Source organism: Labrus bergylta, chromosome 5 (assembly GCF_963930695.1).
Source record: "Labrus bergylta chromosome 5, fLabBer1.1, whole genome shotgun sequence".
NCBI classification, from domain to species: Eukaryota; Metazoa; Chordata; class Actinopteri; order Labriformes; family Labridae; genus Labrus; species Labrus bergylta.
The window spans coordinates 6347469-6368050 of record NC_089199.1 but is presented as its reverse complement, the minus strand read 5'-3'; the positions used below and the strand labels follow the sequence as shown (position 1 = coordinate 6368050).

Sequence of the window (20582 nt, the reverse complement as noted above, 5' to 3'; positions counted from 1 at the left end):
GTACTCTATCATTTTGCAGAATCAACCGTTTACGAGGGACAAAGCTATGATTAGATTTGTTTGTGAAGGACAAATTTAAAAAAACAGGGACAATTCAATAAAGACAATTTGCACAGTGGGTGTAAACTTGTTATTCAATTTGGCAGCACCAGGTAAACTGATGGACAGCGGTAGATGGAATCCACCCAGCCTCTGCTGAATACCATCTATTATTGTCCACAGCCTACTGTAAATTACCCCTCAGGAGACCAGGGCTGAATTCACACAGTTACCATGTAATTTTCTTCAGCCCATCCTAACACAATTAGGAACAAATAAACTGATAACCACTCGCTTTAGGGTCTCTGCATGTTTGTGTTTGTCCTCCTGCTTGCCGTAGGAGGAAATGAGGCCGTTCTTTGAGCAGAGCCTGATCAGATTTACAGTGGAGAGAGGGAATAAGACACAGGGGAAATCTAGTCGACCAACCTCATCAACGGAAGTGACTGGTGGCTAAGAAACTGCAAATTGTTTCACTACGGCTCTGCAATAACGCTCTGAGCACATCAGCCTCACATTATGTTTATGGAAGTCATTTTAATGTTTGCATATTTCATTCAAAAAGGATCAGACAGGAACCCAGAATGCATTATTTATCAAAATGCAGCTTCAGTTAGATTCACTGCAGCCATTATCAAGCAAAAAAATGAGTTATGAGGCTATTTCCTGCGGATTCACTTTAAACCCTACACATATTGCTTGATTGTAAAAACGTCTACATCAACCCGATGCTTTGTTTATGTGAACTAAATAAAATTGTAAACGCCCTTATTCGGGACCAATTTGGTGGCTTAGATGTGTCGAAAGCGAATGCTGACTGAGCCCTTTTTCTGGCTGAGATCAAGAAAGTCTGCGTATTGCATTATTTAAGTGTTAGTGCCTTCTCTCACTCACTTCTTTTTTTGATTTCAGACACTGGAGAATATTAAAAATGCTGTTTCATTTCAAAACTTTGACGCTCCTCTAGTTGCTTACTTGGAGATGAAAAGCAAAGAACCTTTTTTAAGCGTCACGCTTCTTGAGGTTTTTCTTATATCTTGTGTACTTTTTTTTGTGTGTGTGCTCGTTTATGTCCTGTTGAATTTTCACTCCCTGTGCAGAGCTTTCATTTTTAGGCTGCTTGGTGCTGTAAAATGTGTTTGTGCCCTTGTCAACTTTTGGAGGTGCTCAGACAGACCATAATGATCTGGCAGGAGTCCAAGACACAAGAACATACGAGGAGACGAAGCTCAGCTGCTGATCCTATAGATTGGAAGTGGTTGTCTTCTCACTTTATCTCATCCTTTAACAACCTGAGCGGCTCAGCTCACCATTGCACAGTGGGAAAATATGAAGCAGTTTAACCTCTGTTTGTCCCAAGGTATGGTCCTGAAAATTGGCTTTGAACTGGAACTGGTCCAACAATGCATAAAACATGGGGATGTATTAAATAATTGATTCTTGAAAGACAAATTTGGCACCATGTCTTTCCCCTTGTATGTGTCCTTGTATGTGTGGAGTGGTACAATGTGTTCAATGTAGTGTATGGCTCGGTATTGATACCACTAACTGAATACTCCACTACAAGTAAAAGTCCTCAGACAGACCTGTGCTGTGCCTGACTGTTATTACCATCAAAGTCAAAGTTCATACAGGAAGTTTACAGAGTAGAGCTTTGATGCTGCAGTTAATGGTGCCAGTCAGTGTGTTACCATATAACTGTTTTAAAGTAATAACAGTATGCTATGTTGTATTTGATACTGCTGCATTAATGTGCGTCACGCATTTTATGTTACTGCAGATGTTCAAGGCTGTGCTAATTTAACAGCAAAAGCTTTCATACAAGCTGAAGTATGACGTATCATGAAATCAAATACATTCTTAGATAATGATAAATAATGAACGCTAGCTTTTTCTATGATATCACTTCATACACACTTGTGTTTGAGTATGGATATTGTGTAACAATAAATTATAGATTATACTTTTATATTGCTTCTTAAAATACTCTTAGTAGTCTCATAATAAAAGGAAAACACACTAAATGGAGACAAACACATTTAAAACAACACCATGGACTGTTAAAAGCTGTTCTGAAAAAGGTGGGGCAAGTCAGTACTGTGTCAAATGTGTATGAAGAGAGATTTCCAGAGGGAGGGGGACAGAAATTGGAAAAGGTTACTCCTCAGCAATCTTTAATCACCAGGGAATCAGCCAAGAGTGACACAGTTGAACAGTGGGTGTATTACGTGGGCGACCGCCGGGTCATTATTTGTCGAGTGTTAGGGGCCAACAATGCCTGGGCAGTAGGTGAGTAGCAGGATGTTTCAAAATAAACAATAAATGTGTTCCTTAGAATAATAAATACTCGTGATTAATAATCATGATCTCCATATTAATCAAAATAATTATGATTGATTGAAATGATTATCATTTTGGCCAAAATCATGACGATCTACAATAAATTAAATCTCATGTGCTGCCAGATGTAATTGATGTTGCAGTCTGGTGAAAACACCTCAGATGTGTTCCCTTCTGCACTGCTGCACAATAAATCCATCTCACAGCTTGATTAAGTTGTTGGTCAGAAAACGTCCAAATATGCTACATACCTCTACCGCTCTTTCTTATTCAAATGACCCGGCTCTCATTTATTTACGCCTTGTATCTTTTTAAAAGTTATTTCATCATCTCTCCCTCCTTTCCTCGTCCCTCTTGCTCCTGTTGATGACCTAAGATCACAGGAGGTCAGCGAGCTCTGCTCTGAAACATAATTGAATTTCTTTTGACCATGACCTGTCATCATTAAAAGTATTTGGAATGTATGAGTCCCTCTCCTTCATTAGCAGGCTCTTGAGTAGGGTAAAGCAGGTCAATATGACCTTCACGGCGCTCTGCTCACTTTAACATTACTCCACAAAGATTGCTCCATTCCATGTCCTGTTTAGAGCTTTACGTTTGTGACATTTAAAGAGCCTGCAATCAAACTCTTGAAAATTTAAATACGCCTTCTGTTTAAAAAAAATAATAATTTGGAAGTTGTTCTTTTAAAGGTGATTTTTTTTTTTTGGTATGAGAAAAATGGGATGTAAGCTACTCACAATCACACAGGCACAGAAAAATATCCACGAATACTTCCTCACACACAAATAATCAAGCACAAATTTTAAGTACCACTTCAAAATCATTTAAACGTAGCTGAAGAATCGTTTTCATCTCGCCCTTTCTCAATTAATCAGCAACTGAAAAGATCATAGATAATGAAAACCATCAATTTGATCATTTTTATTTAACATTTATTTAGCAAGGGTTATTAAACAGAAATGAAAAAATACATGCTTTTCAATATCTATGGTCCTTTCAGTTGCTGATTAATTGATTACTCACGAAGGTACTGACAGCTAAGTCACAATAACTAATATTAGCATCTAATTAATACATTTGAAAATAACTGTTAGCTAGCAAACTTTTTTGCTATCTTTTTTTTTAACTCTTTATTTATACTTTTCCTTTATGATAATACAGCAATATTGCCAACAGATGGCCATAACAAATTATCTGCATGGATCTTTTAGACAAAAAACATCCAAAACCCCCCACCCAACCAAACACAGATATTACAAACAAATAGTAAATAATAATAATAATATTAATCATGAACAATAAAAAATCCATTTGAGCCTTGTATGCCTTATCATGAAACCTTGATAATGTTAGCTAGACAGCGGTTGAAGCTTACTTATATTGTATTTGTAAAATAAGCTTAATTAGCCATTTTCAATTTCACATTTCACCATATACTAGCTAACTTTACTTTAAGCTAGCTAACATCACTGTAAGCTAGGAATCGACTCCTCCTGTTAGTGTGGAACACTGTCAATCAGTGATGTTAGTTAGGAGTTAGTAGAAGGCTCAAGTTAGATGCTGTGTAACAGTTGATTTAAGGTTATCAGATATGTTGTTTTGATTTGAAATAATTGAGCAACAAATCAGAGGAAAATGGCCAACCCGTACTACTGACAAAAGCCCAATCAGCTTCTCTCTTCCTTTTCTCTCAGTGCCTGTGTCTTTTCATGGTGCATGCACAGCCAAACCAACACAAATGTATTTTTAGCCACTCTGCCGTTGTTGACCGTTAAGCCCCTAGGCTGAGTTTGATGTATTTTTACTCCCTGGCACTTAAAAGCATCCAAATTTTGCTATCTTTGTAGTGCTACCTACATCCTCTCTTGCTGTAGTGTTCACTGTCTCTACCTCCCATACTGTAGCTGAAGAGTTGCTTTTGGCAGTGTCTGATTGTTGTAAGGGTTTGAGCTAATCCAATAAGAGGGCCCCGTTTGTAGACAAGACACTGTTAAGTTGTCAGCAAGCCATGCTGCTTAAGAAATAAGAAAGCCTTCAGATGCCTGAGTGAGTCAGCAGTACACGCACTGAATAGTGCCCACAGAAAATTTGTATTGCATTAATTAGACTTTGAGATGGCTCTAGTAGAAAAATATCCAAACATTGAAGTGAACCTGCAGTAAACAGCAGAACAGCACCATCTTGTCCCCATATCCATGATATTCTCTTTATTTATTATGAAGTTAAATTTGTTTTGACTTTTTTTAGAATAGTGTTTAGGTTGAACCCTGAAGTACTGTAGACTTGAACCTTGAATTTTAACAACATTTTCAAACTTTTCAGAAAAATGTGGAACTTCAACTGTATGCATATCAGTATTAGGTACTTTATAAAAAACTGCACAGTATCAAGCATTAGTTAATTCATAATCCTTTATCTATTAAGCATTTTTTCTATATTAATACTTATTTATATGTAATATATAACCACAGTTTTCTCTCTTTATAGATAGGAATCACCATTTTTATATCAACTATTACATCATTTCTAATCATGTATGAAGAAGTCGTCAGTGGTTCATAAGATCGTTTGTTAAGTGTCAGGAAATGACAAAAAAAACAAAAAAAACATAGTGTGGAGTTCTTATAAAGTGTTTCCAAATTTTCTATTTCCCTAGTTTTCTCCTCTATAAATGTTCATCTTCTAAACAATATTTCTAATTATCAAATCACAGATTTTAAGTCCTAAAACCTGCTCAGTTTTTTTTTTTTTAATTTCAAAGATGCCACAGTGCAATGCATAGAAATGACTGTTTGAGTGATGAGTGTACGGCTGCAGATAAGTGCAATAGACGAGTTCCTCTAAACGGTTAGCAGACATATCCTGATGTGTACTTGTTCTCACTCGTCCATTGTTCTATGAAGGAGATATATCAACCACCCTCTCCCTTTTATTTTCCTTCGGCTTTTCAAGCATAAAAGATGACTTCCTCTCCTCTTCCTCTGTCTTTTTTGTGTGTCCTGAATGTAAATAAAACATGACTTCACGAGGAAAGTCATACAGAAAACTGAGAAACTGGAGATTTCTCTTGTTTAGGGCAATTGTATTCAAAAGCCAATCCATCAGCTGTAAATAATTCATACTTAAATCACCATAAGTGAGTCAGCGGTTGGGGTATATTGAGTAACACTGACAGCAAGCAACATCATTATAAGCTATGTTGAAATAATTTCTTAGTCACTATAAAATGCTTATTCATGGATTCTTTTATAAAGGAGCTCTATATCAAAGTCTGTGTTGTCAGACAAGATGTTACATTGCTCAAAAATGTAAAACAGCAATTTACTCAAATATCCAGTTGGCTCTTGGCCTACCATCTTTCCCTCTTAATCTAAATATTGCTTTGGCAGTGTGTTAGCAAACATCAGCTGGTTTGGTTGTGTTTAGAATAAGTTTTAGTGTCATTCAGCAGACTCACACCAATCTGTTTGTCAATGTAAGAGTTCTGAGTTTGCACAGTTACTGCATGGTGGGGCTTCATGTAATTAGCTGTAGTCATGGTGAGGTGTTGAAACAGCAGCCAATGAAGTAAGCTGAGCACTGATTGCATAAAAAGCTCTGCTGCAAAGAGTCAATAATGTCACATCCTTCAGCTGTCAAGTCACCAGTTAATACATGAGCTGAAATATCAGTACAACAAGAAGAACTCTTTTCAAAATGGGATCCAACTAGTTTGTCAGTGAAACAAGATGACACAGTTAAAAAAATTACTCTATCCATTAATCAATTCTTATTTTAAAGCACCATTTCACATCAAAAGCTATCTGTGCCACGTGACATTTGGACCAGGTCGAAACTCTACTCTTTGTCTACTCTTATTTAAGGAGACCCCACATTAATCCACCAGTGAGCTAGACTAACCTAACTAGACTAGACTAGACTTCATTTTAACAGTCAGAGACCTCGAGCACAACCCGACTCCTTGTCTAAAGAGCCATCCATCAAACCTCTGTCCCTTATTCATTTCTTATGCAGCACTGATAAATGCCATTTACATCAATTATAATGCTATGCTAGTTTGAAATGCTCAGCCATAGTTGGGGCTTTTGATAGTACAAAATCATTCATTTAATTCATTCACAAGATAAAAGATAGCTTAATGCCTCAATGACTGAGTGCAAACATCAATCAAGCCAGTTATGTAACCATAATGAAATGCAATGACAGTCACAATGCAAGCTCATACAAACTTCAATTGATGAAGTAAAACTAGAACTATTTTGTCCTTTTTAGGCAGCTTTAAAGAACCTTAAATGCCCCAAATGAAGTTAACCATTTACTAGTCTTCCATCCATCCAAATGACAGCAGCAACGACGGATCCCTGCAGAATTAATGATTATCTAGCAGTGACAGTTGCAGGGCAGGATTCTCATTTACTGTGTGGATCAGTACTACATCGACAAACTGTACAACAGCTGGTGTTTATAAGTAGAAATGCAAGAAGTTGGTGTGCAGTTCCAGGATTGTGGGCGCAGTACCCCAGTGTTCACGTTAAGTGTCTGTTATCACAGTAAACAATGCACTTGGGTTGTTAATAATGCACACGTTCTGTTCGAGTGCTTCAAGGTTATTTACCACATCATTAAAAATAAATCTGCATGTGCATCCAGTTAAACAATAGAAATAATCAGCAGGACTTCATACCTATAAATAATCAACCATTCAGATTGCTTGTTGGAATCTACACATTTGCACTGATGAGCATTCGGGACACAAATGAACCAAATAAATGTTTCATTCTGTAAATGCAAAGGTTCTCCCCCTGTGGATATTCTGATTTAATATGTGTGTGTGTGTGTGTGTGTGTGTGTGTGTTTGTGTGTGTGTGTGTGTGTGTGTCGTGGTTACAAACAATCCGTGGGCTCTGGTGTGAGTACTAATGAACAAAGAGAGAGAAATGACTCTGTACATGCTTCTCAGCGAATACATTTATTGCCAAGCTTCAAGGTATTGGTTCTTTGTCAAGGAAATTGTACCTTGACAAAAACGGTTTTGTTTGAGACCTCGGTAATAAATGTATTCACTGAAGCCGAGTGCACGGTTCTGTTTTTCCTTCTTCTCCTTTTTGTTGATATCTATTCTGTGCATCAGTGCTACCATGACTAAAACCAAGATTAATTGCTTTCATATCTCTGGTGTGAGATCCCAACTACTGCTGCTGCACACATAGAAACACACACGCAGTGTCTTCGTATTAAGCACGTTTGTGCACATGGTACATTGTGTACCAAATCAAAATGAATCTGCATGGATCAGAATGAGACAGTCTAATTGACAGTGAGGCTTCGATGCTGCGCTGCATGCATGTCCTCTCAGCTGTAACTACACTCTTAGAGTGGTGGATTAAAAGGAAAGACATAAAACATAAAGCACCATGCTCGAGTTTCTTAGCTGCAGAAACACATGGAGAAGAGATGCAAGTGTGCATCTGTGCAGAAACCAGCAGCTATTGATGAAAGCGCTTGCTGATTTCCACATGTTTGCATCTCTGTACTCTTCATATGTGTCCATCTGCATACAGATGATGCAGATAGAGCTTGTCCATCCCTTGAAGGAAGGCTTTATGTGCATGTGACATTAAAGTAGAGAGGGAGCGAGGCGGCTTATTACAAAGCAGGAGGAGGAAAAGCTGATGCATAATGCACCTCTGTGGACAGAAAACATCAGAGCAGTGAGGCCATCGGCTGCTTCTGACAGCATCAATTCCACTTCCTCAATCACCTGGCCAAAACTGTGTGTGTGTGTGTGTGTGTGTGTGTGTGTGTGTGTGTGTGTGTGTGTGTGTGTGTGTGTGTGTGTGTGTGTGTGTGTGTGTGTGTGTGTGTGTGTGTGTGTTTGTGTGAGGGGGGTGTAGAGGAAATCACCCTACTGCTGGAATATGTAAGTAGTTTGGCAGCTATAGTGACTGAGCAACATCATGTGAGCAGAGAGAGTGAGTGTTTTTTTTAATCTATGAGTGGGAGAGGTTGAGATCAGGAGAGAAAAAAAGAAACAGAGAGAAGGAAGAAGGGAGAGAGCAAGTGTGCAGCTCTGAGGCGTTCCATCATCCACCAAACTCCTGCAGCTCCCCTCATCCCTCCCTCCTCCTCCTAGAGAGAGAGAGACAGAGAGAGGGAGCAACAGAAAGAGAGAGAGAGAGAGAGAGTCACGCTTACAAGCCAGCGGAGAAGAGACGTCAAGAGGAGGATCTACAGAGGGAGAGAGAAAAAAATCCTTCCCTCTCTCCTGCTGCCTCTCTTCGTGCATCCTACGGGCAGCGAGGAGCGAAGAAGAGGAGCGAGGAGGAGCCGTCCATCCGTCCGTCCGGCTGGCATATTTTTTCTACACTGCTTCCTTCCTTTCCCCGCGTTTTCTGAGGCTGTACGACGGTGGGTGGAGCGCAGGGAGAGCCGCCGAGAGCTCAATCGGTGACACTGCTCCGCAGCAGCAGTAGCAGCAGCTGAAGTAGAAGAAGAGGAGCGTCGGGATGCTTAACAACCTGACCGACACAGAGGAGGGGGACGGAGGAGCGCAGAGCCAGGGTGAGTGATGGGATGTGTCATGTGGTGTCACACACACACACACACACACACACACACGAGCAGTTGAGCAGATACAGGAATATTCATATGATAATGCAAGACACATAGTGTACACACTCCCACACAAACACATGAATATTAGAGCACATAATACATACATGCATCATTAAGGTTTACACACGCAACCTGATGCAAGTGAGCGGCCATTGGAAGAAGAAGAAGACGAAATGTGTGTGAGCATATGAGTGTTACAGCATTGTACGATGGTCGGCCTGCTTGCCTCCTCTGCTGCTGCTCTTACTGCAAGGCTGTTGTGACAGGAATAGTAATAGGCTCACTCCATACGATGGATGGTGAGTGTAAGGGCATTTCAGCTCTGTCCAACAAACACACACACACACACACACACACACACACACACAATAATGCACACAACGGCACATGCAAAGTAGCATACAATCGAATATACCGGACATGCATGCAGAATACAGAGCGTTTTCTGGTGCATGGTAACATAAATACTCCCACCACATATGGCACTCTGTGGACAGCCAGTACGGGCATGTGTACACAAAGGCACGCGCACACACACACACACACACACACACACACACACACACATACACACTAACACACATACACACACACATACACAAGTAAAGCCACTCACAATTACAGATACCAAGCCACCATTGCTGCTAATCCCATCGCCCCCAGCTGTCAAAATCAGCCCTCCATCCAATCCCCAGCGCTCAGCCTGGTCCTCAGTCTCTACGGGGGTTCTGGAGAAAAACCTGTAGGTTGTTGGTTTTGTAAAGAGCGGTTTTGAGTGCTCTTATATTGGCTGTTCAACAGAGAGCGCGTACCTTCTCAGGCCCAGAGGAGAATTGAACCTATTCTTTTAAGTGCTGGCAACACGAAAAGCACATTTTGGAGCTTTACTAAATCACTAGTGCTGTCAAATTCCCAGGTAACCTTTGGTTTGGCGTTCATTTTAATACCCTGAATCTGAAGCTGAAAACCAGCTGTGTTCTTTTTACCTCTGTGCTGTTCTAAGTGAAGGATTTTATCTCTGCACACATCCCCCCCTCAAGGCCAAACTATCTCCCTCACTGTCCTCTTTTTTTCCCCCCTTATGTTTCTACATTCATCGCAGCTTATTCCCCCCTTACTCTTTCTTGCCTCTCATTCTGCGCTGTGCAAAAATCTCCCTGTTTTTCTGTCGTCAGTCCAGGACTCTCAGGGATGCTCTGTGGAGACAGGTTGCGGATGAGAGAACAGTCACTATGCTGCTTTCTCCTACCTGTGAGGGCTTAATGATAAAAATAGACCAGCACTGGGAACATGAATATTTAACTTAATGCGGGCATCTCTTTTGTGTGTGTGTGTGTGTGTGTGTGTGTGTGTGTGTGTGTGTGTGTGTGTGTGTGTGTGTGTGTGTGTGTGTGTGTGTGTGTGTGTGTGTGTGTGTGTGTGTGTGTGTGTGTGTGTGTGTGTGTGTGTGTGTGTGTGTGTGTGTGTGTGGGTGGGGAGAGGGGGATTACAATGACGGTCTGAGAGCACGGACAGCAGTTGTAAGAGGTTAGCAGCCGGGTTGAAGCATGACCCCATTTATAAGTGCGTCAAATTGGAACCATCAAGGGCAGGTTAGCAAGCGTGACATGAAGCCAAATAACAGCGCATGCAGAAGTGTCAAGCTAATATGATTACTTGAGTGTGAGCCTCTCCCTTTTTTGCTCTGTCAAGTTCACCGTCTGATTTACATGTGTGTGTGTGTGTGTGTGTGTGTGTGTGTGTGTGTGTGTGTGTGTGTTGGTGTGTGTTGGTGTGCATCCATGTGTGTGCAGATTAGAGTTTGAACGTGGGCGCACATGATCATACTGAGCACATGCTAATGTGCTGAGAATAAGTGTGGTTGTAGTTTGTTACTTGTTATGCTATATAAAGATGTCAGGCTGTTAAACTCGTCAGGCTGTACTCTATATAAAAATTATCAATCTGGGGCACAGATGGCCTAGCGGTTAGGTTGTGCTCAATGTACAGAGGCAATCGTTCCTTTGCTGCATGTCATTCCCCACTCTCTCGTCCTGGTTCCTACTCTATCCATTCTCCTATCCAATAAAGGCAAAAAACCCATAAATAAATCTTCAATTTTGTCGCTGATAGTCTTTTTTGCTTTTGTAGGTCATAAAGAGGCATCAGTTCTAATTTCAGTCTGTTTCATAACCAGTCAAAAACTTCTCAAGAAACGTAAGCCTATAATTTTTGAGTTTGGTGCCTAAAAACAACCAAACAGTGTCTATTTAGTAAGGTTAACCACATGCTGTCTTATAAAAAAAAGTAAAATTAAAATTAAATGTTTGCCATCAAGATTGATTTAAAATCTGACCTGATTTAGCTTATTAATATCATTAACTTGACGGCTTTATTTTGAAAGTCTAACCAGACATTGCATAATCCTTACTGCTGACTTAACTGTGGATCTCTTCTCAAGCCAAATGTTACCTATCATCACTTTTTGTAGCTTAGGGCTGCTAACCAAGCTGTATTGTGTTATTTTTTTGAGGTAAAACATGTTGAATGTGCACACATTAGGACCCTCACCAAGAGCGGTCTGTGCCAAACACCTCCTCCCCCCAACACCTTTCATAATCTCCCTCTGTTTCTCCCTGTGTCACTGACTCTCCCCCATATCTCTCTCTTTTTTGTCACTCTGCAGCAACATATCTCAACACACACACACACACACACACACATCTTTCCCTTTCATCTGAATCACAGCTCTGCTAAGCTAGCAGTGTAACAACCTGAATAACTCTGTTTAGTCATCAGTACTACATGCAGGACAGCTTCTGATAGGGAGGGTCTGTAGCCTCTTTACAGGAGGAATGTCAGAGGCTGTCGCTGTCCATCTCTCCTGGTGCTGAAAGCGGCTCCCCCCTCTTTCTCTCCCGTTCAGCTCAGGGCTGCCTGGCGCTGTCCAAGGTGCTGATTTATAGCCTTCATTACACGGCTGGGTTACAACCCGGGAGAGGACAGCACAACCAGTTACAAACAGCAGCTGTGTGTGTGTGTGTGTGTGTGTGTGTGTGTGTGTGTGTGTGTGTGTGTGTGTGTGTGTGTGTGTGTGTTTGCACTGTGCACCTTTTTAATAAGCACGCAAAGATGAAAGGCATCATTCTCAGGGAAATTAAAAAAGCTTCTAAGGAAACTCAAAGAGAAGTGGATGCAGGTTGAGTCAAAGCCAGATTCTTACATATTCATAAGTTGTCATGTTGCTTTCACAGCATATTGTTAATTATCTTCAGATTTTTTTCTCTTTGGAGAAGAGGAGAGGTGAGGTGTAAGATGTGCCAGGAGGAGGGACGCAATCAAGAGTTGAAGGGAAGGTGAGGCTTCAGTGATCATTTGCAGCACACAGAGGGTGTAATGGCAGAGCAGGGCTTGTTATTGTAGGACAAGAGAGGAAGCTGTTACCGTCTGAAAGAGTTAGTGATAGGGGGTGATGAATCCCAAAGGGGGTGATGGTCGACAAGTTGTTGATTTAGTCTAAAGGAGTACAATGGTGTAGAGGGATTTCGTGTTTCAGGGATTTTGTTTAACCTCGCATTAAGGATAATTCAAGAACATGAAAGAACGTGACGGGAAAAAAATAAGTACTCAGGTCACAATCATGAAAGCCATTATAGGATATACAACAGTTATACAAATTTTAGACCCTAAGTGGAAAATCTATAAATGTTAGAATATATGAACAATAAAAATAAAAATAATCTGACAAATATAAAAAGATGAACGAGTGTACTTCTCCATTGCACGTGAGACAAAATGCAGAAAATGCTAAATAAATCTAAAGTCTTAGGGGTCCCCAAAACATGTCTGTGAAGTTTCTTGATATAAATCTGGTCCTGTATTTGATCATGCCTATAAACCTCTCTATTTCAGCCCTACTGCGAACAGGCTGTTTCTGTGTCTGTAGCTTTAAATGCAAATGAGCTGTGTCTGACCACGCCCCTCTCTGGAAGGGCTTGGTTGTCTTGGGCTTTCTTCCCCCATGCCCGGTTGTTTAGAGTAAGAAGGTAGAGTCAGAGGGCAGAAAAAACACCTAGCTGTGGGAGTGTTACCCAGCTGAGGAAGGGGTTTTGCCCTTGGTGATGTCACAAAGGGAAATCTACAAAGGGAAAACACATTTTCTGAAAAGTGGTGCAGGCAAAAGACGGAGAGGATGGACTTTTCTTATAATTTGGGGGTTTGTAGACGGACTAGAGACACACATTAGTGTTAGAAAAACATTATAAAGAGTATTGTGCATTATATGTGACAAGATATTTTCCAACAGTCCCCATATCAAATAGTTAAGATACAATAAAAAGAGGCATATCTGCAGCTTGACATATGCCTTTTGGTTAAGAAGAGTATACATATTATGTGGTTGAACAAATACTACAATTTAGATTCTGCCATCATTAGAGCATGTTTACAGAGTGTCACAGTGTTTGCTCGGACGGTCAGAGCACTTGTTGTTTATGCTGCTGTTGGTGTTTCAGTGCCTGACTTCTTGTTAGCAAGCAGAAGTAATTTCATGCTACTTCTCCGAATGTTTGTTACTGTCTGCACTTTTTCATTTATGTATTAAGTTGCTCATTAATTTCTCAGTTCAGTTTATTCGCCCCGGTTTAATGACTGAGTCATTTTTGAGTTGTGTGCATAATTGAATATTGCTTATGAGTTCTGCCTGGACAGCATTAAGCTCAGCAGGTCGACTGACGGCTGATAGCCTGCTCACTATGAACAGATCACACTCTGGGGGCTTATTTAGAAAACCTCTCAGACATTAATGGCTCTGTTAGATGGATACTTTTTATTGATCCCATGCAGGTGGAGTTAAATGTCAAACCAATATATCAACAAAAATACATGGAATATTTATATAACAAACTTTAACAGGGCAAAGTTAAAACCGTGTATGAGGCTGTACGGCCAGTGTGTACCTGACAACACAAGTCAGTCTAGTGTTCTTTTAACTAAAGGACAACAGCCACTGGAGGAACTCCATTAGATAAATGACCAATGGCGTAACCTCATCACTCACTCAACAAAGCAGAGACAGAGAAATCCCCCCTGTACACTATTAGATATGAATTATGAGCATGACACAAGTGGTAATAAAAAATAAAGCTGTAGTTTTCAAGATTTTAGTCATATTTTAATAGGTGACACTAGTGTTGTAGTCAAGACCACACTAAACAAGACCAAGACACACCCAAGACCAGAGTGCTCCAAGACTTAGACAATGAAAAAAATAGCCGATCAGTGGGTGTCTTGATTTAAAATCCAGAGTTCGCCCAGTCAGAGACCGAGAGAAGACCGGAGAAAAATGCTTTCGATTCTGAGACGTAACCTTCAAAAAGTCGTCTCGAGACCGGTCTAAAGACCAAGACCAATTTCAAGTATTACAACATCAGTGGTTACCATGGTAACAATAAGTGCAGATGGTTTGACCTCATGTAATGCTCAAGCAACTGCTTTGTCACTAATACAACAGATAAGCAACAAGTGAAGATGTTTAACATGCAAATAGACAAACTTCAGTTATCATGAAGTCAGACAAAAAAGACACCTGGATTTTATTTAATTTAAGGTGTTGCATGTCACCTGCACCTCTGCCTTTAAGATCTGATTCATAATGGCCGCTCCTTCATGTTAAATGTATCCCCTTATTATTGTTATTAGCAGGCAAACTATTGTATAAACTGTTGCATTGCAGTGTTTTTGTTGAATAATAGCAGTCGTCATTGGTAACAAATACATTGCATTTTCAATGAGTGCACATATATTACATTACATACACAAACATACATCAGATGGTCATAGCTGACAAAAAAACAATACACATAATCTAAACCAGGATATTTTATGAAAGAGATGAAATAGAAAGTTTGTTGGTTTTAAGTTTGTTAACCTCGGTTCAATCAGCCTCATGTCATCAATGAGGAGCTTTAAGTTCGAGTCTTGATTTCCCACAGAAAAAATCAGGGAAACAGCAGTGAGATAATTTGATATACAAATTATTATCAGTTCCACCCTTTCCTCTATCTCTCCATCCTCTGATCCCCTCTCTACAACTGGTCCGTGGTGTTGGTCAGGCCTGTGAATCGGGATGTAATGATGTTTTAGTTATGGCTGACTGCATAATACTGCAAAATGCTCCCTGAGGCCCTCTCCCAGGGAGGCAGTTGTTGTGCATGCTCAACGTCATTATTCTCTGTCTACCCGCTCCGCGACTTATCTGCTGTGAATGGAGAGAGAGAGAGCAGAAATGCTCTGTAAGTGAGAGAGATAGCCGGCTAATACAGAACCACCGGCACTTGTTACTGGGAAAGGTAGCTCCCTGGCTCCACACAAAAAAACATGCCTTTTAACTAGCTTAGTGCTAAAGTGCATCATGTCCATGTGAGTAAACGCATACATAGGCATGTAGCCTGCGGTATAGAACTGTATAGGTCAGGTTCAATATTTTATCGCCATGTCATCCAAGTTAATTGCATTTATTATAAGACCGAGCACTGCTTAAAGAGGGACAAATGGCATATTGTACAAAATACTGCGGATCAGACAGAATGGCTTTTCATTAAAAGTTTCTAAATGATTGGATATAATAGTGATGGTTTTGATTTGAATTGAATTTAGACAAAATGTGATATAACCATGTTAACTCACTGTATACCACTTGTAATCTCTTACAGATATTGAAGGCGGGGGGCTAATATAAAAATAACACTCGACATGTCAGACAGCAGATTTATTGCTTGATCTTTCTTAGAGATGACAAAATAGATCAGTACTTTCACTTACTATGTTCAAATTGTTGATCAATATATTGATCCATGTTGATGAATTGATGCAGCCTTAATGATTCAGGTATTGCAGTCAGTTACAGATTTTCCTGTGTTCATTCGTTCACCTCGTTCTTATCGTTTTTATGCCTTCAACGCTGTGATACATCAGTCATTCCCATTGGCCATCAACTGGTTGGTTTTTGGTCGATAAAGGTTACGGTCGTGGTCTCACAAGATGCTTTCACATATATTTCTAGCCTTTCTTCTCTTCTGCAAAAATGTTTCTTAAAAATGAGTCATCAGAATCATTCATGTCAGTCACTTCCATTAAAAAAGAACCTGATACTTGAATTTAAATTCATTATAAAGCCCTTGGACTACCATGTAAGCACAAAGGCAGCTAAACTCCTTTTAAAGTGCTAACAACCAATGGGCAGTACTTTTAGTTTATATGTTCCACCAACACTACTCATAAAACTCACCTGCTTATGAGTCAAGAGTGTATTGCCCACCATCCTGCTAATGCTTCCTCAAGTCCAAATATAGATAGTAATTATGTATCACTTAATTGAATTTAAAAAAGGTAGGTATGAATGAAACAGGGACACAATGGCTTGTGTAACGAAGGGGCAGATGAATTGGTTTCTTTCTAATTAGAGGATGGTTTGCCATTAGGGGGTGGGTGTCCAGAAATAATGGCTGGGTATTCACTCATCGGTTTGTAAATTAAGAAGCAGGAGAGTATAATCAGCGATGAAGGACTCTGCTTCCGCTATGCTTACCGTTGAGTCATATTTCGATAATGAAAAAGTCACACAAAAACACGAACAAGCAGGGGCTCGCAGCACACACACACACACACACACACACACACACACACACACACACACACACACACACACACACACACACACACACACACACACACACACTGATTTGAAAGAACACCATTAGTCATACTTCTTTTTCTTCATTTTTAGACGCAAAGACATTTCTTTTCCTCTTTTTTTCAATTGGAACACGTAAATATGTTTATCACAAAACTTAAATTCATTGAATGCATACATTGTGAATACTTATGCTGTAAAAATCCATGCACAGTAATAAATAGAATTGAAAGAAAATACAGGCTCCAAGAATTTCTGAGTTAAAGGAATTGAAAAGAGGACGGATGGTCTCTGAGAGAAATGGATGGCCAGGTTTACAGAGGGGAAGAGGAGGTCAGTGTAGGTGAAGGCAAGAGATGAATCATGCCAAAAGAAACTCAACCAAGCTGAACACAAAAAAAACATATTCTTCTCTTTTCCCATGTTCATAAAAATGCACTAAAAACTGTGACTTTTGTGGATCTTTGTACTGTACATTATAACAAATGTATGAAACAACTGCACAAGTCAAACATGTAAAAAAATGTCAGAACATGAGAAATAAGACGCTATTGAAAAAATAAGGCAGACTGTGCTTGGGGGGAACTGATTAGCCCAAGACATTGATATTAACAGGCAATAAATAATCACAGAAAAACAGAGTATGTGATGTCCTCTATGTAGGGTGAAGGGCAAAACAATATGGTGAAATGTTGCTGATTTCTGGTAAAGGACATTCATTTTTAGTAACTGAATACACGTTGAGATGAAATCATTCCTAACTATATCTCAAAGTAAAAAAAGTTTGGCATATTGCCAAAGAGACAATGTCTGAGAAGCTTCATGTTTTATTCAAATATCATTATCGACTTGTTTTACAGCAGGCTTCTAACCATCAGCCAGATAGAATAATGTTCTGGTTCAGTAAGTTTATACGCCTCTAGGACAATGTAAGCTCAGAAAGAAAGAAATGGCTGTCAAAATATTGGAAACCAGATGTATTAAAGATCCATTTACTTAAAGATCCATGTACTCGTAGTTCTGTGTAGTCCTTCTACATCTTTACTCAGGACACTGCAGTCTAAAGTGAACATGCTTTAGCAATGCTGAATTCAACAGGTGATGGTAAAGTTAGTACACCAGCCCAGGAGCGCCCACTGTAGGCAGCCCCCTCACACCGACATCTCTCCATTAGTGCATCCTGTTTGTGCATGTATGTGCATTTCATACTGTGTAGCATGTTCAACAACAGTGTACAATTGAATTTCCCTTGGGGGAAATTATCATAGCATATCTTCTTCTTCAAAAGGGCAAACTGTTGAAATTGCAACTAGAAAGCTAACCGTATAAATAATGAAGGCAAAAAAAATACAAAAATTACAACCCCAGAATTTCACTGTAACCTGCAGAGGAGCTGAAGGTGCTGCTTTGAACCTGATATGTATCTTGATGGCTTCCTCCCTTGTTCCATTTATTTCCAAAACGTTTCTTTTAGTTGCAGTTATAAATGTCCAGAGTGTCAATACATTCACTCTAGTTTACATTGTTAACAAGGTTATATTCTTTGTAATCATTTTTTAAATGATTGTTTTCTGTTTCATTTTTTAAGTAGAAAACTGTTAAGTCATTTTAGTTGTTGCACAAAGGCTCATAATAACATCAGAGTGGAACCGGAGCTTTGGCACTTACACCCTCAATTGCTTGTTTTTTGACAAGGTCAATCATTTGAATTTAAATACAGTTACAAAGAATGTGAAAGACTTTGAAGTGCAGATAGGTGATAGCTTTTTTCTCAAAGGGACAACTGCTTTTTACTGTCACCATTGCTTAGTCTGTAGCATTAGACATACTCTACTGGGATTGTCAAAGGCATACTGGGACTTGCATGATTTTTTTTATGCAATCGGGGAGATGAGAAATGAGACCTCTCTTTTGAATTCAATACATACAACACAGATCTATAAACTCACATTCTACCATCTTATCTACAAAAAAGGAACTTTTCTTTTATGGTCTTCAGATGTGAACTTCTCTTGAATGTTTTGAATGCAGTTTTCTCCTCAAAAGGAATCCATTCGGTTCAGATGCACCACAGTGTGTGAATCTGCACACAGCAGATAAAGTGAATCAAACTGATTCAGTGGATCCGACACACGGGCACACACACACACACACACACACACACACACACACACACACACACACACACACACACACACACACACACATATCACACACCAGCGCGGAGGTGTGACACATCCTTGCTTCCCTCTGGCTCGTTATTGAAGACACCTTAGTCCTTGATGAGCCTCTCAATTTCCACCCTATCTGACATTACTGTGAACCGACCAGAGCCAGGAGAGGGAACCATAATGAAAAGCCACGTATTGATTTGCTCTCACTCATGCACCTATTTGCTGTGATTTAGCTGCTGTGTGGTGGAGACGAGCCGCAGAACCAAGATACACACTGAGTCCGGTATCTCAGCAATCAGAAGGTGTATCAAAGTGCACAAAGACTTCTTGTCTTAGTTTTATCTCGTGTCAGAAGACCAAAAACCCTTTTACTGTGTTTACATGTGTGTGTTTAAGTCATAGCCTGGCTTCATCCCATTTTATCAAGCTGTTTTACTTTGGCTCAGGAGAGAAAAATAACCAAGTAGGTAATGTGCATCGCCATGGTTACAGTCTGGGCTGTTGGATGTGTTCCACATATCTGTAAGATATGAACCCTTTACACTGAGGTTAAACCTGACGGCTATAGCTTATACAGCACCTAGTACGTACTTCTTTTCTCTTCTAATTCATCGGTTTCTAAGTCCACTTCTTTATTGAACGCACTGTATTCAAGTAGGGGAATTTCCCTTGTGAATAAATCATTTGCATTTCCATAAAGCACAGAACAGAAGTCACGTTTTTCTCTTCTTAAGCTCACACTCTACCTCAGCATCCCGGCACTCTCCCTGTCTCTGAGGAAGTTGAAACAATCCACCCAGCTCTGTCTTTAATTGCCTAGGTAACCACCAGCCAAGTGAAAAAAAGTGATTTTTTTCCCCCCTCTCTTTCATCTGAGGAGTGCTTGTTATTCAGTACGCTCTCCACCATCACGTGTCCACATGGCTCTAAGCATGTGTATGCATAGTGTGACTGATGCATGCGTGTGGGATCTCTTTAATGTATGTGCATGTTGATGTTGGCAAAAACAAATAAAACGCTGGACTCACAGGAGAAAATGGGCGCTGTTGGAGTCGGCCAGCAGCAGAAGAGAAGCTCATTATCATGTGTGCGTTAGAAGAAGAAATGAGGGGTGGGGTTACAGTTTCATCCGCGGAAACCCCAGTGTGTGCATATGCGTGGGTGGATCTTCTGTTGTGCAGCATGGCATTGTGGGATTGCTGCGTCTTTAGACTAGAAAGCGGCTTAATTGGTTGGTATGAGTGGGCAGAGGGACTGCTAGGCAACTGCGAGGGCCAGCGGTGGAGGTTTCTGAAGAACCAAGACACTGCGGCCGGCCGCCTTGGACCATAATCAAACACACAGTCTTGTAATTGGACAGGGGAGGGGGGTGTGGGGGAGGGGCACAGAGGGGGATCAATCCCTCACAGTCTGCTTGAGCGCCAGGACTGCAATTCTGGCCAGAAGTACACCAATGGATTCACTACACACACACACACACACACACACAAACACACACACACACACACACACACACACACACACACACACACACACACACACACACACACACACACACACACACACACACACACACGTAGGATATCATGTTCAGGATGGACTGGAAATTCTAATGAGGCAGATGGGCACTGTACCAGCATCAGTCTTTTTCATAAGAACTTCAATGCCCAGATTGAATTTCAGATCATGCAAATGATGTAGCTAAGATGAAGAGAAGAGTTCCTACTGATGAATTACTG

General features: G+C 40.3%; 1 protein-coding gene across 3 annotated transcripts in view; it reads left to right on the top strand.

The window, feature by feature from the left end:
* The window catches only part of slc12a5a (solute carrier family 12 member 5a), a 171113-nt gene that overhangs the window by 56464 nt on the left and 94067 nt on the right, over positions 1–20582 (top strand). The window contains exon 1 of one of the 3 annotated variants that reach the window (XM_020629357.2): positions 5674–8943. The exons of the other annotated variants lie outside the window; for them this stretch is intronic. Within the exon in view, the coding sequence (XP_020485013.1) occupies positions 8889–8943 (55 nt within the window). The 5' untranslated portion in view covers positions 5674–8888. Of the gene's footprint in view, positions 1–5673; positions 8944–20582 lie in introns of those variants that run through there. 3 annotated transcript variants of the gene reach the window in all.